This window comes from Podarcis filfolensis (assembly GCF_964270895.1).
Source record: "Podarcis filfolensis genome assembly, chromosome: 17".
Classification (NCBI taxonomy): Eukaryota; Metazoa; Chordata; class Lepidosauria; order Squamata; family Lacertidae; genus Podarcis; species Podarcis filfolensis.
Genome location: NC_139621.1, coordinates 29,196,115 through 29,220,603, shown reverse-complemented (window position 1 = coordinate 29,220,603; position 24,489 = coordinate 29,196,115). Strand labels below are relative to the sequence as shown.

The following is a 24,489-nucleotide window of genomic DNA, read 5'->3' as shown; positions in this document are numbered from 1 at the left end:
GCCTTGCTGTGTGTGGAAGGCTGCTGCTTTTTGTTATGTGCACGTCAGGATCCATCACCCATTTTGTTTTCGTTGTTGTTAATTGAATTTATATACCACTCTATACCCGGAGGTCTCAGTGCAGTTCACAGGGCAAAATCAAAATCAAAACAACCACATTTTAAAAGGGCATAGATGTCAATCAGATCAACCAAAGGTCTGGTAAAAAAGGAATGTTTTCCCCTGGTGCCTAAAGCTGTATAATGAAAGTGCCAGGCGAACTTCCCTGGGGAGAGCATTCCACACACAGGGAGCCACTGCAGAGAAGGCCCTTTCTCGTTTTGTCACCCTCCGGACCTCTTGAGGAGGGAGGCACATGAAAAAGGGCCTTGGAAGATGATCTTAGAGTCCGGGTAGGTTCATTTATATACTGTTACACATGCCTAATAACAAGCTGGCTCCTTCATCTGCCCTAGCTGCAACAAAACACGTCTCTCCCGTATCGGTCTCTACAGCCACGGCAGGCGCCGTAACCTTCCGATGGTTTGACTTCACCCACAAAGGCACCCTCCCAACAATGGATGCCAGCATGTGTTAAGTGCCAAATTCAATCTCTGCCAAGCGGAAGATCCCAGGGAGGTTCCAGGCACTCGCCCAGGGCTGGGTTTCCCTTGGAAAATCAAGCAGCCTGCAGCGTCTTAGAAAAATGGCTTACTCACACATATTTGCACCTTCAGTGGAGAAGGGTGCAGAACACTGCGCACCAAAAGGCTCCCCTCCTAGCTTCAGCAAGTTTGGGTCCCAGGCAGCAGGCAGGCACCTCTCAGGGAAGCCTCCTCCTGCCAGTTCCGCGTGGGGTCCTGCCTAATTCCCTCCTCCTTGTTCGCAGGACACCTCGCCAAAAACGAAAACCCCTGTGCGTAAAAGGACTTTTCCCCTGCGCAATGCGCCGCCCACATAGCCCTGGCCACCCTCCTCCCTCGCTCACCACCACCGTCTTTTGAATTGTAATGGACGGGCGCCCCCCCCCCCCACGCCAGCCGCCCAGCACGCGCCCCCCAACCCGCGGGCTTGCGGAAAGAAAGACATGGCGAGGGAAGCGCGCGCGCGCAAAGGTCGCCGCCGTAGTCGCGCGTCTTCTGGGCGGCGGCCACGGGGTGCGCGCCGTCCAATGCTTTCTGCGGGCGGGCCGGGCGAGGGCAGCGGCCGCCGTGCGACCCAGGAAGCTCCTTTCGGTGCATTTAAGGGCGGCTGGGCTGCATTGTAGTTGCCGCTGCCTCGTCCATCTCCCGCGGGGAGACCATGCTGGCATCCCGCGCGCTCTTCGGGAGAGTCGCCGCAGCGGCGCGAAGGGCCACCGCTGAGGTAAAAGGAGAGCCCGAAAGGGGGTGAAAAGGAGCCCGAAGGAGGGGGAACAAGGGGCGCAGGATACCAGGCGAGGAGAGGCACCCTAGGGCGCCCTGGTGTTTAGATGAGCGTGCCCTGCAGGCAGAAACCTAGCTGGCGCCGCCTTCTCCAGGGTAGCGGGTGGGGAGAAGCTGCTCCTCTTGGTTTCCTGCCTGCTAGAAATGCTAGCAAAACTTAAGCAGGAGGGGAAACGAGTGGAAGCAGGAAGAGAAGGAGCAAATGTCAACCCATAGAAGAATCCTAGCATTGTCGAGTTGGAAAGGATCCCGAGGTATCTCGTCCAAGCCCCTGCAATGCAGGAATCTCGACTAAACCATCCATGGCAGATGGACATTCAACCTCGGCTTAAAAGCCTCCGAGGAAGGAGAGTCCAGAAGCCCAAGGAAGGCGGAGGGATGTGATCCGATCCCAAGCCTGGGAGTGGGCTTTGAAGACCTCAGGGCCTGGCAAGAACTTGGCTGAGGCGCTTCCTCTTGTGCCAGTTTCAGAGGTCGGGGCAGCTGCCAGCCTTTCTTGCACTGCGTCTCATGATCTGGGGTTTTGAATAGGTATCAAGAGAGCAGCAGCAATGGCAATCCACCACTGTGTTGCTTTTAGCCCATCTGCATATATGGTGATGTGCATTCAAAAGAAGTATACTATGCTTCTGGAAAGTGATGGTCTGCCTATTCTAGGACAGGCTCCAGGCTTGTTGGATTTTCTTTTTCTTTTTTCTTTTTTACTACAAACCAACAAGAGTATGTCAAAGTGCAAGTAGATAAATAGGTACTGCTCCGGCGGGAAGGTAAACGGCGTTTCCGTGTGCTGCTCTGGTTCACCAGAAGCGGCTTAGTCTTGCTGGCCACATGACCCAGAAGCTGTACGCCAGCTCCCTCGGCCAATAAAGCGAGATGAGCGCCGCAACCCCAGAGTCGGCCACGACTGGACCTAATGGTCAGGGGTCCCTTTACCTTTTAACAAGAGCTGGGTGCAAAAGGCAGCTTGGGGGAGAATTTATGGCTTAAGTTTGATAAGGAAAACTGAGTTGCAATTAAAGGAAGAGAAACTAAGAAGACGCAGAACCTTGGTGCAAGTCATAATTTAATGAAGGTCTAATTTGAATGAAAAGTAAAAATAAATAAATTCAGGTCTCCCTGGCTTACATCCAGTCCTTTAACTAGTTCAGCACTATGACTATTGCACTGCATGAACTCTCTGGAACTTGTGTGAAAAAACTGTGGTTTCTTCACAAAACAATGCCTTGTAAAACTGCAGAAAACAAAACTCTGCTTCAGCCAAGGCAGGGCCCTGCCACATGTTTGCAAAGCAAAATTTTGAATCTTGCAATGTGATGGTGATAATATCCTGGAGAGAATAAATCCAGGGCAGTTGGGAGGTTCAGCTGCTGTATTCCAGTGAATTCTCCAACTCTTTCTATATTTAAAGTACAACTAACTGCTTTGTAGCGCTGTGAACCAAGGGAAGTCTATAGAGCCCTCTAGAGAGATGCAATTTCCAGCAGCTTCTCTTGGGTGGGTGGGGAAAGCCGAGCAACAAAGCAAATTGTTCCCTGGAAACCTTACAGAAGAGTACAGCTGAAATATAACATGTTCGTTTATTTCCCTGGAGGTATTGCTGGCACTTGGGGTAGTCTAAAAACAGTGCAGAAGCAGCAATTAATTTCCCACCTTCCTTTTTGGTTTTTGCTGGTAGTTGTGAGCGCTTTGCAATAAATGACTGCTAGTCCTGGGTAGGCAGCTTGAACTGAGAAGAGGGGAAAGTGACCTTGTGTGTTTTATTTCACTGGGAAACAAGCCCAGTTTGATCACGTCTGTGTAGTGTCCTCTCTGGTGTTTTGTGTACCACTGACTTCTGTGAGATTAGGAAGGACCAAAGTACAGTTCTTGAAATGCAGCCTGGGCTGCCGTCTCTCTTGAAAGCACTCTGGGAAGTAAGACCTTTAGAACTCAAAAGTGATATAATTCAATCTATTATTAGGCTGTTCAAGTGTCAGCTAAAGTCAAAGCCCGCATACAAGCGCAGTTGGGATTTTTCCTGCCTTCTTGGTGTACCTTGGAGGAAAGATGGGGTATAAATGTAATACAGTGGATGCTCGGGTTGCGAACGTGATCCCAGGGGGGAGGCACGTTCACAACCCGCAGCGTCCGCAACCCACACTGCCGTGTCTGCACACACGCGGGTTGCGATTCAGCGCTTCTGTGCATGCACAACCCCGAAAACCAGAAGTAACCCGTTCTGGTGCTTCCGAGTTTCGGCGCGTCCGTAACCTGAAAAAACGCCCCCAACTAAAGAATCATGGCAAGAAAAACTGATGGACTATGCAGAACTGGCAAAACTGACATATAAACTACGGGACAAGGATAACTGTGACTTTAAGGATGAATGGGAACCTTTCACAAAGTATCTGAAGATGCAACAAAGCGAACTGGACTCCTTGGCAGGTTTTGAATAAACATTCACAAACTTTTTTTGATAATAATCAGCTAAATAGTTTGAGGATCTATATAACTGTGTAACATGCAGAAAACAGCATTCTTAGAGAAACCAAAGACTGGAACTGAGGGAAGTCGGGGGGGGGGGTGGTGCAACCTGAAGCATCTGTAACCTGAGGTATGACTGTACTAAATAAATACCCACCACTATCCCAGTGTCCCTGAGTCTCTTGCCCTCTGACGATAGCCTGGCATCAGGGAGGGTCCTCCTGCATCTTCAGGCACAAAAGATGGGTGGGGGGTTTTCTTTGATCCCACACTCCTGCCAGAGTAGAAGCTGTACTAGCCCCGTGGTAAGCTGGCAAGTGCATTGGTGGATTCTTAAAGATTCCCAAAATTTGCAAGAACGTTGGAAGTTGCCTTACAGCAAATCAGACCATCCGTTCATCTAGCTCAGTATTGACTGACTGGCAGTGACACTCCAGGGCTTCAGACAGGTTTCTCTTCCAGCTCTACCTGAAGATGCTGGGGAGAAAACCTGACACCTTCACTGGCATGTGAAGTATGTGCTCTGCCCCTGAGCTTTGGCTCAGCTGGAGTGGGCAGCTTGGAACTCTAGACTCTTAATTTATACACAGTTGTTGTCCCTCTGTACACTTCACAGTAAAGTAGATTCAACTGAAGCCATTGCTTTGCATTCACACTCTGACTTGGAATAATTCCAAAATGAGAGTCTAATAGGCTGCAGTCCTAACCATGTCTACTCAGAAGTAAAGTGGGGGTTAGGACTGCAGCTTTTCTCGTAGTGCTGCTTTTTTCAGTCGTGGGAAGATCAAATGTTGTTTGATTGACTTCCAGTACAGTCGTACCTTGGAAGTTTAATGGAATCTGTTCCAGAAGTCCACTTGACTTCCAAACCATTTAGAAATCAAAGCGCGGCTTCTGATTGGCTGCAAGAAGCTCCTGCAGCCAATCAGAAGCCACGGAAGCCCTGTTGGAAGCTGCGGAAGCCCTGTCTGACGTTCGGTTTCCAAAAATAGTTCGTAAACCGGAACAGTCAGTTCCGGGTTTGCGGTGTTCAGGAGCCGAAACGTTCGAGAACTAAGCTGTTCAGAAACCAAGGTACGATTGTAAATTTTATTCATTGACAGCTAATTAAAATTTTAGCTGAGTGAAGCTCAAACGGAATGAGTTTGTGGTCTTGTCTGCTATTGCCATCAGTAATGACAACCGTTCTCTTTCTCTCTGACCTTGTAAGTTCACATTGCATGTGCAAACTAAGTAACTTGCGGACTGCATTCTTATGTATTTCCCCCCTAAATTATTTTCTTTTCAGGTCTCATCGCCTTTTTCCACAGGGCCCAGGCAAGATGATGGCACATTCTACGAATTTCGTACCTATACTGTTAAGCCAGACAAGATGAAAGACTTCCTGGAACTGACCAGCAAAAACATTCACCTTCGTACAGCTCATTCCCAGATGGTTGGATACTGGACCTCAGAATTTGGGGGACTGAATAAAGCTTTCCATATTTGGAAATATGGTATGCAAAGCTTCTCTACATAGTGCCTTGGGGTTGTAACCGAGCAGCTAAGACTGTTGCTCTGGATCTCCTGTGGGGTGTGAATCTACTCAGGTTACTTGTGCAACATGGGAAGAAGCTGCTCTTTAGGAGCTCCTATGTCATCAGTGTTGTTTAACAACCATGCTAAAGTTGGCAACTGGGAAGTGGGCCAAGGAGCGTCACGCAGGGAGAGTAGGTTTTGTCGAAGCGCCGCCAGTTGCTGACCCCCCTAGTTCATTCCAATTGAGTGCATTTTATTTTGGACCAACTTAACTATTTAAAAGTCACGAGCAATGCTGGTGAGGCTGGCATAGAGGGGCACATGGCTGTTGTGCCCTCCTCGCACCACCCTCCCCAGATCCAAACTCTGTAAGGCCGCACAGGGAGGGCGGTGTGGGGACGCGGCAACCGTGCGCCCTTCGAGCCCAGCCTCGCGCATCCCTCTCTTTGACATCCCTCTCTTTGGCTTGTAGAGAGCTTTGCTCAGAGATCTGCTGTCCGGACAGCATTGGCCAAGGACCAAGAATGGCAAGAAAAATACATGTCTCGAATGCTGCCCTTGTTAGACAAACAAGACAACGAAATTGCGTACCTGGTGCCCTGGTGTGAACTTGGCAGCCCTCCCAAAGATGGTAAGCTTTCTTTCGTGTGTGTGGAGCCCAGCTTAAAGCTGTTGACTCACTACTATTAAATGGTTTCATTGAGTGGGGACTTGTAGATATGTTGGCATCTTTGATTATGTAGACTCTTCCCCCCCCCCTCCTGAAGTCAACTCTGTCACGCAATGGGCTTTCAATCTGTGTTCTGACTCTGCAGCCATATGGGCTAGAAATAGGCTTTTAAAAGGCTGCGGTTCCTTAGATTCTAGGATGGTAAAGTAAAGGTACCCCTGCCCGTACGGGCCAGTCGTGTCCGACTCTAGGGTTGTGCGCCCATCTCACTTAAGAGGCCGGGGGCCAGCGCTGTCCGGAGACACTTCCGGGTCACGTGGCCAGCGTGACGAAGCTGCTCTGGCGAGCCAGCACCAGCGCAACACACGGAAACACCGTTTACCTTCCCGCTATAAAGCGGTACCTATTTATCTACTTGCACTTGGGGGTGCTTTCGAACTGCTAGGTGGGCAGGAGCTGGGACCGAAAGACGGGAGCTCACCCCCCCGTGGGGATTCGAACCGCCAACCATGCGATCGGCAAGTCCTAGGCACTGAGGTTTTACCCACAGCGCCACCCGCGTCGCTTTTAATCCATATTTCTCCCAAACTTCAAATGAACTTTAAGCCTAATTTTGTACTTTTTGCATTTTGTTTACTCCTTGTCCTCCTCACCTCCTTTTTTTATTATTAAAGATTTTCTTGATTTACAAAAGTGTCTGCAATGTCTCTCTCTCTCGTATTCCCCCCCCCCCCATGTAACATTTTTACAAATCAGTTTCATTTGTTGAGACATTAGGAAGAAAAACAAACAGCAAAGAACCTGCACAAGCAAGGCTGGGGTTCCTTAGAAGCTTGTTAATGGTAGATGAGCTAAAGTATATTTGTGCGCCTCAGAAATGTGAACCCCCAACACAAAGATAGGATTCATTGTGCTGCTGGTACAGATTCAGCCAATTATGGAGCAGTCCAGTGGGGAAGGGGGGGAATTGCCTTTTCTCATGTCCCGCTGGGCTCACACTGTTTCACTGCTCCAGAGATGGCATGTCTTCTGTTCTGGGAGTATGTTGAAGGAATGGGCGAGCTATAAATTCAGTGTCTCTCCTGACACACCCTTGCCACATCTCTTTGACCAGCAACACAGAGAAGATGGCTGCAAACCTTCATTTGGCCTCGAGGAGCATCTCTTTCTCTCCGCTCTTGGAAAGAGAAATCCAACAGACACCCTTGGAACACCCTCGCAGAAGCTATAGGATTGCAGCTTTTTAGCCTGCATATTTTTATTCTGCACATTTCATTCTATTTTGCTAGTTGAGGGGCACAGCAAGATGTTATGCAGGGCATTGAATCCCCAACCCGTTAATGCTGAAATCCTGCTAAGCGTTTTTTTTTCCCTTTTGAAGATCTTGTCAGAATTCCCGCCAATCACAAAATTGTACCTGCTCAGCCACAGAGGACTAGATTATTTTTTTTTAAAGAGTTGAAGACTGAGGTAGTCTGGAAACTGTGCTTTCTGATTTTGTTCTGTTGCATAACCCTGGTTAGGTTCTTTTGGAGGCCTAATACTAATTAATCCATTTGTTCATGATGCTTTGCTTTCTTTCCTGTCTAGGAGTCTATGAGTTGGTTACGTTCCAGATGAAGCCGGGGGGACCAGCTGTGTGGGGCCAATCCTTTAAAGCAGCAATTAGTATTCACATAAAGACAGGATACACTAAACTGATTGGTGTCTTCCACACAGAATACGGACTACTTAACAGAGGTACAATACTTGTCCATTTTCAGTACAAACTTGGGCTTTGTCACCTGCTGGTCTTCTGGCAAAGTATAATAATCAAGCAGTTTTCCTTTTGAGTTGGAACTGATGTAGCTCTTCCCCGTCCTTGAATCTCATAGGGACTAGAAACCTGGACAGGGGCTGCAAAATTATCTGCCTTATTTGAACGGCGACAGATTTTAGCTCTTCATTCCATTCTTCGGAAGCATGTCTCTGTAACTAACAGTGAAGTCCAGAACATTTACTAATGTTTCTTTGTTTATTGCATTTCTTCTCCAAGCAGCTCAAGGTGGTGTATGTGGTTCTCCTCCTCCTCCTCCTCAATTAATCCCCTACACAACAACCCTGTGAGGTAGGTTAGGCTGAGAGGCAGTGAGACTTTTAATCTCAGGGTTGTGGGTTCGAATCCCATGTTGGGCAAAAAATCCGTGCATTGCTGGGGGTTGGGCTAGATGACCCCTGTGGTGCTTTCCAACTCTACAATTCTATGATAATAAATCCATGGCTGGCCCAAGGTCACCCAGTGGCCAAGTGGGCATTTGAACCCTGGTCTCCCAGGTCCTAGCCCAACACTCTAACCACTGCACCACACTAACTGTACTGCATAAGCACTGCTTTCTAAAATAATCCCTTTCAGCAAAACACTTTTGTGAATGCTTTCCTTATCCGGAGTACAGGATTTCCCAGCAAAACAGAAGGAGATAGGCAGGTATTTAATTCACAATATAATTTAGCTATAGCTTTTTCTTCCTAGTTCATGTGCTTTGGTGGAATGAAAACTCAGACAGTCGCGCTGCTGGAAGACACTCTGCCCATGAGGATCCCAGAGTAGTAGCAGCAGGTAAATGAAAGGTTTCTCTTTCTTTATTTCTTTTACAATCCTTTAAATCAAAACCCCAGCATTGCTTAAGTCCTCCCTCCCTCCTTCTCTTTTTAACTATCTGTTTAATTTATTTTCAGTTCGGGAAAGTGTTCAGTTCCTGGAATCGCAGCAGAACTGTCTCCTGGTACCTACAGCATTTTCACCCCTGAAATAGTTTTCTATACCTACTAATGGCGGTTTTCTTAAAAACAAAAAAACCACAGACTTTTAAGTGATGTCCTAATGCAGCCTTACTGCTGCCTGTTTACAAGGCTTGGTGCAAACCCAATCTCCCATCTTTTCTTTCTGCTTGCAGCAGCACACCTCTCCCCGTTGGAATTGCAGTGCATGATGGCAGAGGGCACGACCCACCCACTAAACAAGAATTCAGAGCTTACTAAACTACTTATAAAAATTGGCTCTCATAAATTCTTTGCACGAGGGCTGTGCTGCTAGCGATGTGATGTCAAAGCGCTCTGGTGTTGGGAATAAATGGTCAGGGAAGTCCGGGGAAGAGAGTCTAAGGCAGAGAAAACGCCGCTTTGTAAACCCTGTCAGCCTTGTGCTGGTCAAAGCAGAAGGTGAGGCTGCTATATATTTCCCCCCTGCCTTTTTTCTCCACACTCCCAAACTTGTTTCAGTGGGAAGACAAGTTATGCCAACTCTACAGCTAGCAGAGCTTCCTTCCTATTCTGGGGGTCATGTCTGGGGAACAAGGCAGCTTTGCAACCACAGCTTCCCCCTGCCCATCCCATCATGACTTTGCTTTAACCTTACTGCCTTGCAGAGATTTCCATTGCTGATCAAAGGAGGGATTCCAGAGTGGAGCTCCTTTTGTATGGGTGGACCCTCTTCTCCACCTGCAGTGGGGAAGAGTACATGCTATTGTGCCCTAAGAGAGCTAAAAAGTTATTTAAGAGACACACAGTCTTTTCCCCACAGTCTACATGCTTCTTTTAATCAAACCCTATTTGCAGGCTTTCAAACTATGCACACGGAGCAAAATGGGAAGAATAGCAAACATCACGAGTAGTGATTTCTTTCTTTTTTTCAGTTCCACAAGCCCTACAGTTTCCACCTCGGCTGTTCTAAAGCTCAAAAGCTGCATCAGCCCAGTGGTGAGATCTGTTTGCCTATGATGATATAAATTTCCAATGCTGGCCTAAGCAATGTAATTTTTGGATTTCTCATTAACTGCCTGGCTGCAGTTGGGACTAAATCTGGGTCAGAGGAACCCTTGCAGTGCAGTTTACATAGTGGTTGAGTGAATAAGAAACTATGAAGATGACCTTCCCCCCTAAACACACACACACACGTTTTTAAATGCAACATGGGAACTCATCTGTCAATTTCTGTTTAGGGCCCAGGCTGGCTTTTATTACCTTTACAATACATGGAAAAGTTCACCTCGTTCATTTCATGAGCATGGAGCTCTCGCTGGCTTGCTAAAATGCTGAAACTGTGAATTAACTTGTTATTTCTGGAATGGCCTCTGTTCATTCATCTCTCTTGCATATGCTTGCACACCTGGAACAATCATCTCAAATACCTGGGATGTGAATGTGGAAATGTGAACATTAAAAATGACTCTTTTTGTTTTGGACGTTTATACATACTACTGTGGTCTTGTTTCTGTTTTAATTGCTTCTGGCGCTTCAGATTTTAGACATAGCATCCTTACTGAAGTGGCTATCTTCAGTTAGGTCAGGGTGGTAAAGTTATTTTAAAAACCCAAGGGTGGGGTTTTTTTGCAGATGCAGGAAGTGTTCATTTACAGACTTCACAAGGGAGAATGCAGCAGCTGAGATCCATCGTCTTTAGGTGCTGAGCTACTTAATGATGCAGAAATGAACTTTTGGACTGTTGCCACTTCAAATGGCAATGGGGTGGCAGATTTTTTGAACATCACTTTTTACCAGTAAACTTGGAAATGATTTCTAAGTTGGCAACAGATTCGTGCAGTAGTCTTAATAGTAAATGCACAATTGTAGACCAGCAATACTTTATTTTTTTTATGCTCGATACAAGGCAATTAACAAATGCCTATTAATACTTCACAAATAGTTATTAGCAATACAAATATATATTCGTTTTTCATGAAAATGTCCATTGAAAAGATTAACTTAATTTGTGTGTGAGGAAAAATGCTCTTAGATTTTTTGCAAAGTTAACGGGGTATTCCAGTGCAAAAATAGATCCCATTACAGCTAGCATAAAGTGCTTGGAATGAAGGACCAATCGTATTAAAGGGAGGGGAGTTTGAAACTGGGTTGGGAGGAAAGTCATGGTAATAGACGTTTACCATATTACTTCTATAAGGAAAAAAAGTGTCGATAGGAAAGAGCCTCTACAGCGGTACGAATACTGCAGAGGGATGCAACAACTTCGCCACACACATACTGAAGTGGTAGGTGTTCTTAACACAGTTCCATGATCAGTGGTTTTGTATCACAATATGTTTAGCACGGAGGATAACCACACAAAAAGCTTGCGTAACGTGACTGATTTTGAGGCAACTGTACCATATTATACACAGTGCTAAGTGTTCAGTATGAGGCCAAAGCTAGTCTGGATCTCCACTCCTGCCAGGAAGCACTGCTAAGAACTCGTTTCTCATGAAAAGAGTTAAGCACGTGTCCTTGCAAGCAGTTGAGATTTACAGTGCAGTCCTCTCTACGTGTCTCTCATTTCAAACTCTTGCTGCAACCCTATACCATTTGCATGGGAGCAATTGTCAGTGAACTCAAATGAAACAAGACTTCTGAGTAGACACGTAGAAGAGCTTAACCTCTTGTTTGGACTGTGTCTTTCTTGGGCAAAATTGCAAGCGTTATTCTAAATAATACATTAAAAGGGCACTTTAAGTTTATATTATGCCCAGAGAGGCTGACCATTGTGTACAATCAGTTAAGCACTCTTGTGCGTTAGCATTGCCAAACAGCGGCTGAGTACTAACTATTCATAGTATCCTCTGCAGGGAAAAGAGAAGCACCCAGCATTGAGTTTCGTGAGCTGTAGGCATTTTGTGACTAGTGGCTGGGATGGAAAAGGATGTCAAAAGGCGTTTGGGCATACTCTAGCAAAAGCTAGTTGTATGGGCACTCGGGACATGGTTTCTAAATAAACGTGTAGGATCCAGACGCCTGTCCCGTTTGCTTTCAAAGACCTTTGCTTTAACTAGCCTTTTCTGCCTTACGCTGTCATATTGGAATAAGGACATGGTCATGTTGCAGGCATGACGATGTTTAGTAAACTCCAGTTTTTGTTTAAAAGAAAGACAGTCCAGTGTTACAAAGAATCGCCCGCAGCCATTTCCCCACTAAGCCTAGCCTTGCATAAAAGTACCTACTCAATTGACCTTTTTTTCTAAAACAAAACATTATGATTGCTTCCCAAATGAGCAACTGTTTTGCAAATCACCTTTACAAGATCCCTTCATCACATTTTTCAGTTGATTCAGTTTGGTAAACTTTTTTGCCTGGGATTGCCACGCCTAAACTGGGATGGGATAGATGACAGGACTTCGAAAGGAACAAGTGGCAGCAATGTCCACCATGCGTCAGAGAAACATGGCTTGACTGCTAACGTGGGGAAACCTATCACAGTATATTGTATGATTACCGAAACTGGGGAAAGGATTGCTAGACTAGAAAAAGAAATGTGACTGTTTGTACAAATGAATCTAGGTTCTAGACACTTGGCGTAATATAGACCCAAGACTGAAAGTGATTTGATACTTTGGGACAAGTATCCCCAGAAGGTGCCAGGTCACATTTAATAATACTGTTGCAATGAAAACAGACATCAAACTTGATTCTTAACAAAAGCTGAAAACAGCAACGGCTTCAGAACGAAAGCAGAGTGGAAGAACGAGCAATTGGTCACCATACCATTGGGACAGAAATCCTCTCAAATGTTTCCATGGTTGATTGTTAATTCTGCCGCACCCTAATAAGAAACTAAGTGATTTGTTGTTGTTTTTATGCGTGTTTTGAGATGGTGTGCTTCATGGCCCGCTGGTAAGGCCAACGGTGATCTTCCTCCTCGTTCCCCTAAACTTGTGTAGTTAACGGGGCCCAACCGCTAATACTTAAATAAGGCCACAACAATGCATTACGTGGTGAAGAATTGGCACTGGTTTCGCCGGTACACTCATTGCCAGCAATGGATGTTGCGCTACAGCAATTCCACCCGCCCTCTGGAAGGGCAATGCATGCCTTAAAATGGCAAATAAATAATTACTGGCCAAGAATCCTCTGAGCAGTTGTTGCGCCACCCCTGACCGGGAAACGTACTAAGTAGAAACAAGCAGGAGTATGGCAGAAGACCACATAGCAGAAAGTGGCACCATACCAGAATTTCACAGAGTTATTATAACGAAAGAACAACTAGATTCAAGTCTTTCACTAGAGAACAGTACAACAAGGCAACATCTCCAAGAGGCACTGCCTCCGTAATGGAATATTGATTTCTTTGCATTGAGTTGCATTGCATCAAATGGTTACTAGTAAAAAAAACACACGTTCAGTTTTATTTCCTTCCTCTCTGTATCCTCTTGTCTCTTTGCTCATGGGACGATCTCCCCACTATGGCACAGAAAGGATGTCTGCCTTCACCTTTCTGCTCAGAACAGCTGCTGCACCCTTTGCAACAGGGCTGCTCATACATAGCTTTCTTTCACCTTTTCATCTTTCAAAAAGGAAGTCAGAAGTGAGACGTCTACAACAGTCTGGTTTTTGTGCAACGACAAGTCCTTTGTGTGGTCGTCATCGCTTTGGTCCTTGGCGAAGTTTACAAATACCTGAGAGGGAGAAAAGGTAGAAAGACTAGGATAAGTTGTTGACATTTTTATTATTATTGGGATATATCCCTCTAAGCTTTGCCCACTAAAGTTAGTCATGCACATTAATTTCAATGGGTCCTGGTCTACTTTTGAACCCAGATCAGGTTGCAACACACATAAAACAAAGCACACCATCATAATATACTATCAGGATGCTGTCAGTGGCTCCTGGCTGGTTGTCCAGGAAAGTATAAAGACAAGGAAAAGTTTCTTACTGTCCTTTTTTATTTCAATCTTTACACAGAGAGGCTATAGAACCCAGCCTCTTGGATAATGGCATTGTCCCGAGGGAATCTTGACACACCCCTTCTCTCCCACTTCCTCATCCACCATTCTCATTGTCTCCTCTATGGGTGCCTCTGTCTTTGAGCTCTTTGCTCTCCTACTTTTAAGGCTCGCCAGGTTCTGGGAGATGGAGGGTCTGGAATGCTTTCTAATGACAACGTGTCAGCTGGGTGTTGTTGTTCTGGCTCTCCCTTGACTTCCCAACTTCTCCCCTCATCTGCCTCTGAGCTGTGACCTCCCGCAAACCCCTGTTGTAAATCTATACTGTCTTCCTCTTCCTCCTCCCTGGAAGGGTTAGGATGAGGAGACGGTCTCCACCATTCCTCCTCCTCTGCCCAGTCCCCAACATATACACACGCAAAATTATCGGAACAGCTGTTAAACATTAAAACAAGCAGAAATTTAAAACAAACAGATGAGTACACATTTAAATGCGTACAGAAAAAAGGCCAGTCTTCAGGTTCTGGCGAAAGATACTCTAAGGCAGAGCTTTCCAAACTTTTCATGTTGGTGACACACTTTTCAGACATGCATCATTTTGCGGCACAGTAATTCAGTTTTACTAGCAAACCAGAGGTTAAACTAACCCCTTGTAAGAGATATGCACACATATTGTTCCAACACACCTACACACTGCAGCCGACACACTAACGTGTCGTGACACGCAGTTTGGAAAGCTCTGCTCTAAGGGGACATGAACTGGTTCACACATGCAAGTAGGTCATCAAGTGAGCCACAAGCGTGTGGAACTTCACCCCATGCTTCTCATGGAACAATAATTCCCCAGAGTTCCTCCACAGCTAGGCCCTGTGAAAGGGGCTACACATATCTTCCTTCTGCCAGCTGTGGTTTGGGCACATGGTGCTTTGCAACATGATGGAGGGACATGGTGCTTTGCAACATGATAGCGATGATGAATGGGCTAGATAACTTGGCGTACTATGACCAGGGCTGAAATTGTCCAAGGAGGAGAGGAGCTTTGTGTGTGTGTGTGTGTGTGTGTGTGTGTGTGTGGCATCTCCATGTCGATACACCAGGACAGATGCCTGAGGGCCAAATGTGACTCTCCGGACCTACCTGTCTGGCCCTCTGAACTCTCCTGGACACAAAAATCCTACAAAAAGCAACTGAAGAGCCTCTGGGTTTCCACTCAATATGAGCACTGCTCTTAAGATATGAGAAACTTACTTGGTCAAGTGTGGTCTGTGAAACGGAGTAGTCTTCTATGTGGAGTCTCTTTTTGTTCTGGGAGAGGATGCTAAATATCCGAGCCAGAGAAGACTGAGAGGAGGGCAGCTGGTACTGCAGCATGTTGCAATGCTTCTCCTTCAGCACACTGCCCGGGAAGGCGAGCTCAAAGAAGTCTTGAACAGGCTTCAGGTCAGGGTTTGCCCCTGCTATTCGCACTATGATTGTGTAGCCATCTCCAAACCTGGAAAAAACAAACGGAGGAAAGTGTGGGACTTTCAACAGAGTAGCCTTCGAAAAATGGGGCGTTTTTTATTCCTGTAGCTTAAAAACACAGTAGGTGTTTGGTAAAGATCTTAACAGAAGTATAATGAACATAAGACTATGCAGGAGAGCTTCAACTGATTTAACTTTTAGGCTAATCAACCAACAGCGCAATCGTATACAGAGGTACCTCTAGATGTGAACGGGATCCGTTCTGGAGCCCCGTTCAAATCTAGAAGCAAACGTAACTAGTGATGGCATGTCTGCGCACGTGCGAGTCGCTTTTCGCCGCTTCTGCGCATGCGCGTGACATCATTTTGAGCGTCTGCTCATGCGCAAGCGGCGAAACCCGGAAGTAACACGCTCCGTTACTTCCAGGTTGCTGCAGAGCGCAACTCGAACGTGCTCATCCCGAAGCACATTCAACCCGAGGTATGACTGTACAACATATCTACAGTGGTACCTCAGTTTACGAACTTAATCTGTTCCGGAAGTCCGTTCTTAAAATGAAGCCATTCTTAAACAAAAGACGTGCTTTCCCGAATGAGGCCTCCCACCGCCGGTGCCCTTCCACTGTTCGGCTTCCGTTCGTAGACCAAGGTAAAGTTTGCAAACCGGGACACTACTTCCGGTTTTGCGGAGTTCGTAAACTGAACAGTTCGTAAACAGGGCTGTTCTTAAACCGAGGTACCACTGTACTGAGAAGCAAACCGCTTGAGTTCAAGGGAAGTTCAAAGTGGGCATAGCAAGCCTCCCCAAGTTTAAATTGATTATTAATCAACAGGGGCTAATTTTAAAATGGCAGGACAGCGAGGTAAGGACAACCAGGTTAATTTTTGAGGCTGCCGTATTTTTCGCCTTATAGGACGCACCTTTTCCCCTCCAAAAATGAAGGGGAAATGTGTGTGCGTCCTATGGGGCAAATCCAGGCTTCAGGAAGCTCTGCGCCGCGCCGGGCTCCCAAGGGTTGCGCAGAGCTGCCTGCACTCCCAGGCTTCGCGCAGCTCTGTGCAACCCCAGGGAACCTGACGTGAAGCCGCGCCGGGCTCCCAAGGGTTGCGCAGAGCTGCCTGCAATCCCGGGCTTTGCGCAGCTCTCCGCAAGCCTGGGGAGACCGGCGCGGCTCCCTAGGCTTGCGGATAGCAGGCTGTTCTGGGGGCTGGGGTCGGGGGAAGCTCGGGCTTCCCCTGCGCCAGCCCCGTGCCTGGGGGGGGGGAAAATATTTTTTCCCCTTTATTTCCCCCCCCCCAAAAAAACCTAGGTGCGTCTTATGGGGTGGTGCGCCCTATGGGGCGAAAAATACGGTATTTGGTTCTGGTGTGAGATTTGGGGGGGGACACATTAATGATGGCCTTTTCTCCTAACTGTTTTTGTTTATTAAGTTGAAAGGTACCTAAAACATCATTATTTTCAAAAAGGTGCTGATAGTGTTGTTTTGATATTATGTCAATGTGAATAAATGTAATCAATTAATTTATCAGATGATCCAGAACAGACTTGAAAATAAGTACAATTACACCTATTTGTTGGATGCATGCAATCTATTCTGAAACAGATTCTGGGAATTCTCTCATGAGCTATCTTGGCGCATCCACCTGTGCAAAGGCAGCAAGCATAAAGCAGTGGCTTACCTGTTCTTCAGGTGCTGGACACTGCCAAGGCACCTGAACCGCCCATTGACCATGATCGCCATTCGAGTGCACAGGGCTTCACATTCTTCCATGCTGTGGGTAAGAGAACAAGTGAGTTAAATTGTGCAAATAAAGGTTCCAGCAAGTTTGCGAAATCACTTTTGCATGGCACAGTTTTACATCCTCAAACAAAAAGGAAGACCTGGATATGCAGGCTTTAGAATCTTTAACACTAGAAGCTGCGTTTTTTAAAAAAGAGAGAGCAATTGTCCTTCTAGCTAGCTCAATACAGTGGTACCTCGGGTTAAGTACTTAATTCGTTCTGGAGATCTGTTCTTAACCTGAAACTGTTCTTAACCTGAAGCACCACTTTAGTTAATGGGGCTTCCTGCTGCTGCTGCGTGATTTCTGTTCTCATCCTGAAGCAAAGTTCTTAACCCGAGGTATTATTTCTGGGTTAGTGGAGTTTGTAACCTGAAGCGTATGTAACCCGAGGTACCACTGTATTGCCAAGTCTGGCTGGTAGCAGTGCCAGGTCTAGTTTCAGGTCTTTGGCACCCTCCTAGCTGAGACAGAAATATCTCAGGACAGACATGCGCTCTACCACTAAGTGACAAGACCTTGATACTTAAGAATAAAAATTATTATTATTATTATAATGTCTGAAACTGCTACTATCAGCTGCTATTTTTCTTCATTTTCTGTACAACTACTAAGCTCTCTTTTTTCCTTGTATGGCTATGCTTTGTAACTTGAATTTAAAAATCAATTTAAAAAAAGAATATGAAAAAAAATATATTCAGTACTGCTAGGATATCCTGCTGTGTTCTGTTTCACGTTGTGTGTCTGTCTGGAGTTTTTGTACAATTTAGACTAAATCCAGCCAACATTAAACATGTCTCATTCGTTTCGATGAAAAGGATTTTAGCATCCATTCTATGTTCCCAATGGACTCAAATGGTGTTTTAAACAGCTTCTTTATCTAGATGATGACAGCTCCTTTTTTTGGTCACAATCCACTTGCAACTGAAAACGAAACAGTGACTGAAACACATCACTATGCTGTGTGATGCAAATAGCATCTAAGAGCCCCCCAACCCCACTTACCTGTGAGATGTAAGGACCACAGATCTTCCCTCCTTGATGACGCTCAAGGCACAGTTCCAAAGGAAACGACGGGCCTTGGGGTCCATTCCTGTGGTCGGCTCATCCTACAATTGAGAAACAATAAATCAGCACTGATCTTGCTCGTCAGAGCATCATTTCACGATGATAAGCTCCATCACGCCTTCCCTTCCTCAACCATCATGAAGCAGGGCTCATTCCATCAGTTTTGCTAAAAGACCAGCTGCATTAGTGCCTCCTTGACCCTGAGCTGTTTCCCGTGGCAGCTGGACATTATAATAACTACTACAGTGGTACCTCGGGTTAAGTACTTAATTCGTTCCGGAGGTCCATTCTTAACCTGAAACTGTTCTTAACCTGAAGCACGACTTTAGCTAATGGGGCCTCCTGCTGCTGCTGCTGCTGCCGCGCCGCCGGAGCACGATTTCTGTTCTCATCCTGAAGCAAAGTTCTTAACCCGAGGTACTATCTCTGGGTTAGTGGAGTCTGTAACCTGAAGTGTATGTAACCTGAAGCGTATGTAACCCGAGGTACCACTGTATTTAAGAACTGGTACTAGAGGCCTGGGAAAAGACATATAAAAATTTGAAGAGAATGTGGAAAACGATTCTTGTTAAAAAACCCTGAAGTTATGATACTGAGATGTACAGGATTTGATGGGCTTATTGAGAGAAGAACTTGGTTCCTATATTTGAGAGTGGATCCCAGGCCAAGACCCATCCCATCCCTATAGATCACCAAAGAAGATAAAGAAGATTGGCAAAATAAATCAGTCAGACATATTAAATAATTTGAAACCCCAAACAGGGACAATTATTTAATGCATGTATTTATTTATTTTTAACCTTTGTGTATAGATTCCTACATTGGTATAACTTTTAAAACTCACTTGTAATAAGATGAAAAGGTTTTAAAATTGGATTGTTAAGAATATATTCATGGACGGGCATGAATAAGTACTAAATAAGTACTAAACAATGAAACCAAGAAGGGGAGTGGAGGGAACTCAACTGAAATAATGGTTTTAAAAATTGTTCATGATACTTGCTCCCCCCTCTTTTTTATACACTGTTGATATTTTAATGCATTGTTGTTATTTATTTATTTTGGAAAATTTATAAAATGTTATTGAAAAAGGAAAAAAAAAGAACTGGTACTAGAATGGCCTTTTTGCAGAATACGCATTGCTAATGTGAGCAACACCCTACTCACCAGGAACACCACAGGAGGCCCTCCGATTAGGGCCATGGCAGTTGACAGCTTGCGCTTGTTCCCACCGCTGTAGGTGCCGGCGCATCTTTCTGCATACTTCACAAGGCCCAGCTTGCGAACAGCCCATTCACCAACCTGCCAGATAGGAGGGCAACATGAACAGAGAAGAACAACCTCCAGGCTCTGTGCAGCTTTAAAAAGCTGCTATTTGTGACTCCAGAGTCCTACTTAGTGTTATCAGTCTGTTATATATTCCAGGCCATTCAGCACAGCAAACGAGGCTGAAGCACCTCCAGGTTCTTTAAGGTTGGAGACTTGACAATAGTTTTCTTTCTAAAGAAAGCTGAAAGTGGCTCAGTTCACTTCCCACGGTGTATTTGCACCTTCCTTTTTACCCTCTTCTGCCTCTGTTCAATTGGAAACAATTCCAAAAATGCCCAGTGTTGCGTAAGTGGCTTGCTGTACATCATAATAAGTGCGGGCCTCTTTTTCAAGCTGCCTTTGATCCTCTGAAAAACATGACTGTCTATATCCAGTCAAAGGGAGCTGATGGCACAGCCAGAATGTTATGCCCATTGGGCTTTGCTGCCGCATTGCTGTTTTGCAAACATTCCTATTGTGTGTGCATTTACTGTATTTTTCGCTTAATAAGACGCACCAGACCACAAGACACACCTAGTTTTTGGAGGAGGAAAACAAGAAAAAAAAATATTCTGAATCTCAGAAGCCAGAACAGCAAGAGGGATCGCTGCACAGTGAAAGCAGCAATCCCTCTTGCTGTTCTGGCTTCTGGGATAGCTGCACAGCCTGCATTCGCTCCATGAGACACACACACATTTCCCCTTACTTTTTAGGAGGGAAAAAGTGAGTCTTATAGAGCAAAAAATACAGTACTTATTGCTTTAGATCATTGTTGCAAGCCACCACATGCTTCTGGTGAAGCAAGATATAAATGCCTTAAAGTAAATAAAAAAATAATTTACTTTAAATAAATAAAGTAAGAGACCAACTAAGTTTGTTCTGGGTATAAGCTTTCATGTGCATGCAGATTTCTTCAGACACAAAAGCTTATACCCAGAACAAACTTAGTTGGTGTCTAAGGTGCTACTGGACAATTTTTTATTTATTTCGACTGCGTCAGACCAACATGGCTACCTACCTGAATGTTTTAAAGCAAACAGAGATAAATGCCCCCTTTGCTCCCCCCCCCTTCATCACCAACCCTATGGAGTTTGTTGCAGTAATTAGCACTGGTGGTCTCTGTCCTGCCACCTTGAATTTTTTTACCTTGCAGACTTCTTTCTCAGGGACGCCTCTTAAGAGTGCAAATAATTCCAGGTGTTCTCTCCCCGTCAGCAGCTCGTTTATGGCATCGAACTGAGGGCAGTATCCCATATTCTGGTGGACGTCTTGGATGTTAGACAAAATACTGCAATGAGAGAATATGCAGATCTTGAGCGTTTTGCTAGTGGTTTAGCACAGGGTGGATTGTGGTGGACCGACCAATTGGGAATTGTCAGACGTTGATAGCTAATACAAAAAAAAAATACCACTACATGGAATTAAGTTAGAATTTTAAAAGGATGTATTGGAAGCACTAAACAGACTGCTGAACAAAATTGTGCAGCTGGCAACAACCTTACTAATGTCAATCAAAACTTTTGGAAATGGTGCATTTCAATACAGAGCTTGTGATCATGGTGTTGAATTCTATGCCTTTCCTTCTGGCTCATGTTAATGAACAGAGCTGCCAAACATTATGAAAATTCAAATTAAGAAGTGAAAGCACATTTGTATAACCCTAGTTTTTCTAGCCATAGGGAGGGGCAAGAGTTGTGCAAAGTACCAAAGCCACAACTGAGAATCTTATTCAGCCACCCTCCAGGCTCCTAAACTTTTAGCACCTACACTTGCAAGTTATGGACTTGCAAACTTGAGGACCTTGAGGACTAGTCTCATTTTATTCGATGAAATGTAATTTCATTTCATGCAGTGCATGTCTCTGCTGAAACAACCCCCACTTTGAGTTTTGTGGGATTTGTTCTCAGGGTTTATGTCTAGGACAGAAACCATTCAAAAAGTTATCCACCCAATATTATATTCTACACTTTTCCTGCACTTCTTCAGAATCTTGGCATGCGCACAGCTGTGGCCTAAGCCGTGTTCTGATCACTGGAGATCCTGCTGATCCCTTCTTTTGGCTTCCCAGATTTCACTGGCTGTGACAAGCTTAACTTCTCAGCCTAGAAAATCAGGGTTGTTTAAAAAAATGAAAATGAGTGTTTTCTCAGGATGTTAAATAGTGTGACCAATACCAAGTTCTTCCCTTGCATGGAATACATACAGCAACCATGAGCATGTCACTGCCCCAACAGTGCAGCACAATCCAGTCTCACAGACCAAACCAACTTTTGCTGTGAGTGGCAATGAAATCACATCTGCTCTGAAAGTGCAGCAGTAGACAGAAAGGCCCATGAAAAACATGGCTTTCTGCAGAAGGAGCCGCCATTTATTTTCATACCTGTTGCCCTTAAGGAAAGCATCTCCTCCCGTAACATCAGTGTCTCCTGTCAACATCTTGAAAGTGGAGGATTTGCCAGCACCATTCACACCCAGGAGTCCAAAGCACTGTAAATATTGAAAAGACCGGATCAGCACATGCATGCCGCATTCATCTCTCACACATTCCTTGTGTTGTTGCATGAAAACAGAAGGAGCCATGGGCACAGCAGTTGGTAATGGTGGGAGATTCCATGGCAGGGAAACAGCCACTTTTTTTCCTTTTTTTTTAGCCGAGGGAGCTTGTGCTGGCCAGAGTAGAATATGTTTGTGTGGGATTTCCAGTGTCCTCAAGAAGAGCCTTGCATCCTGAGCAATGTTTCACTAAATACATGCAAACGATGACTTGGAAATCTTACCTCTCCGGGTGGAATTCCGACGCAGATCCTATCCACAGCAGGCTTTCGTTTCATTCTGTATACCTGGAATGAAGAACAGAAATTTGCTCATAGCTGGCAGCAACTAAGGTTTACATCGTCTACCAGTGCATTTCTCTTCTTCGGCCAAATCAGTAGTAGGGCCTCTGCCTACGGTTCAGTTTCTCAAAGGACCTCCAGATTTTGTCCTATTTGTTTGTAAATTTGGCAAATCCCAGCAAGCGTATATGGGGAAAAAGCACTTATGCGATCGACGAATGCATGAATGAGGCCATACCAACTAATCCAGTCATAGGCAAACTCGGCCCTCCAGATGTTTTGGGACTACAACTCCCATCACCCCTAGCTAACAGGACCAGTGGTTAGGGATGATGAGAAGTAGTCCCAAAACATCTGGAAGAAGAAGAAGAAGAAGAAGAAGAAGAAGAAGAAGAAGAAGAAGAAGAAGAAGAAGAAGAAGAGTAGTAGTAGTAGTAGTAGTAGTAGTAGTAGTAGTAGTTTGGATTTGATATCCTGCTTTATCATTACCTGAAGGAGTCTCAAAGCGACTAACATTCTCCTTTCCCTTCCTCCCCCACAACAAACACTCTGTGAGGTGAGTGGGGCTGAGAGACTTCAAAGAAGTGTGACTGGCCCAAGGTCACCCAGCAGCTGCATGTGGAGGAGCGGAGATGCGAACCCCATTAACCAGATTACGAGTCCACCACTCTTAACCATTACACCACACTGGCTCTCTGGAGGGCCGAGTTTGCCTCTGCCTGAACTAATCCCTAGTAGTGGCAGACTTTGGACTCTCAAATTTCAGCAGCATTCTGTGTGGTGATAAAAATTGGTGCGTACCCCCCCCCCCGCACTCTGTTCTGCATTGTTGTTGTGGCACCTAGTGCAGCTGAACCGGGTCACACTACCCTAAAACCATCTCTGTCCCTAGCAGCACTGATGTCAGGAAGTAGGGCAATCATCTGATGTGCATAGTGTTGGGAGGCAGAGCTAGTTAGCATAGCCCTGTTCATACGTTGATTCAGTGAGTGAGAGGTTCTTTCTGTTTGAAATGCAGACCATTATCAACAGCGGCAATCCCTTTTGATTCTAGGGAGTGCATGAAAATACAGAGTGAACCCCATGTATTTGGGGTGTCACGGAATGGTCGCTGTGATGTTAACATATGAAAGTGCTGGGGGTGAAATAGTTAAACAGGTTACCCAATCAGAACCCAGGGGGGTGGAGTCAGGGGGACTATAAAACCAGCTCTGGGAGGGGCAAAGGGAGGAGTTCGTTGGGTGGTTGGTTGGAGTGGGAGCGAATTGGGATAGAGTTTGTGGGTAGGTTTTGTTAGTGTAGCGAAATAAGCTGAGTCAGGAACAGTTAGGGGCTAGGAAGACAAGTAAATATCTGAGAGGTGGTTTGGTGAGTGAGAGCAGGTAGCGGAAGTTATAGGTCTGGATAGGCACCCCATGATTGTAATGGACCGATACCGTTTATGAAACCACATGCTTGTTAAACTGCAATAAATAAACAGAAGTTTATGTTCCAATTTAACCCTGACTGGACTCAGTTTTGTACCAGGTAGGGCCTGGGTGGTGGCAGCGAGAAATAAAGTGGTGGCACAGGGATCAATAGACGGGGAAACATCCGGGGACCCTGTGTGATCGCCACAGTCCCTATCAACACTTGCCCCATAATTTCAGGGGCAGGAAATTGTACAGCAGCACCATTAGGTGGATTGCTAGGCCCCATGTGTCAGTGGCAATGGAAATGCAAGCTTCCCCCATGCACAGCACGCCTAAAGAACTTCTCGCTCGTCTTCTCACCTTGGTTAGTTCTTTGATTTCTAAGATATCGCTCTGCCCACCGCCACCAATGATCCTCTGCCGTTCTCTGTTCACGTCCTCATCCTCTTCATGCACAGGCGGCAGCTTAGCATTGCCAGTTCTGTTGGGCGGGGGGAGGGAGGAATGCATCACTTGGAGGTCAAGTTTGTGCACTGATAATTCAAGATGCATTCAGTAACAGGCAGACCAGTCCTAGACTTCCGGATCCCATTCCAAAGGTGGTGTAAAAGGTAAAGGGACCCCTGACCATTAGGTCCAGTCGTGGTCGACTCTGGGGTTGTGGCGCTCATCTCGCTTTATTGGCCAAGGGAGCCGGTGTACAGCTTCCGGGTCATGTGGCCAGCATGACTAAGCTGCTTCTGGCGAACCAGAGCAGCGCATGGAAACGCTGTTTACCTTCCTGCCAGAGCGGTACCTATTTATCTACTTGCACTTTGACATGCTTTCGAACTGCTAGGTTGGCAGGAGAAAGGTGGTGTACACAATCTCTTTTGTAATTAAT

General features: G+C 45.7%; 2 protein-coding genes across 3 annotated transcripts in view; one reads left to right on the top strand and one right to left on the bottom strand.

Moving 5' to 3' along the window:
- The first annotated feature begins 1,071 nt into the window (after positions 1–1,071).
- On the top strand, positions 1,072–10,286 carry LOC310752896 (protein NipSnap homolog 3B-like). Its single transcript, XM_083594048.1, has 6 exons — positions 1,072–1,344; positions 5,155–5,362; positions 5,857–6,015; positions 7,645–7,794; positions 8,564–8,650; positions 8,770–10,286. The coding sequence occupies exons 1-6, from the start codon at positions 1,282–1,284 to the stop codon at positions 8,844–8,846; spliced, it is 744 nt and encodes a 247-aa protein (XP_083450174.1). The 5' UTR covers positions 1,072–1,281; the 3' UTR covers positions 8,847–10,286.
- A 370-nt stretch (positions 10,287–10,656) lies between these two features.
- The window catches only part of ABCA1 (ATP binding cassette subfamily A member 1), a 108,754-nt gene continuing 94,921 nt past the window's right edge, over positions 10,657–24,489 (bottom strand). The window contains exons 42-50 of one of the 2 annotated variants that reach the window (XR_014542954.1): positions 23,967–24,087; positions 22,138–22,200; positions 21,741–21,847; positions 20,507–20,648; positions 19,220–19,354; positions 17,990–18,093; positions 16,555–16,975; positions 14,988–16,093; positions 10,657–13,472 (exon numbers count right to left, since the gene is read on the bottom strand). Coding sequence is in view for 1 of the 2 variants with exons in the window: in XM_083592615.1 (XP_083448741.1) it covers positions 13,332–13,472; positions 14,988–15,231; positions 16,883–16,975; positions 17,990–18,093; positions 19,220–19,354; positions 20,507–20,648; positions 21,741–21,847; positions 22,138–22,200; positions 23,967–24,087 (1,150 nt within the window). In the remaining variant the exon portion in view is untranslated. The remainder of the gene's footprint in view (positions 13,473–14,987; positions 16,094–16,554; positions 16,976–17,989; positions 18,094–19,219; positions 19,355–20,506; positions 20,649–21,740; positions 21,848–22,137; positions 22,201–23,966; positions 24,088–24,489) is intronic. The other variant, XM_083592615.1, reaches the window with a different exon arrangement.

Excerpts from the sequence above, each read along its gene's own strand:
- LOC310752896 (XM_083594048.1), top strand. The coding sequence starts at position 1,282 with ATGCTGGCATCCCGCGCGCTCTTCGGGAGAGTCGCCGCAGCGGCGCGA. Across the intron at positions 6,016-7,644 it reads TGGCAGCCCTCCCAAAGATG|GAGTCTATGAGTTGGTTACG; the intron begins GTAAGCTTTCTT and ends TTTCCTGTCTAG. Across the intron at positions 8,651-8,769 it reads TCCCAGAGTAGTAGCAGCAG|TTCGGGAAAGTGTTCAGTTC; the intron begins GTAAATGAAAGG and ends ATTTATTTTCAG.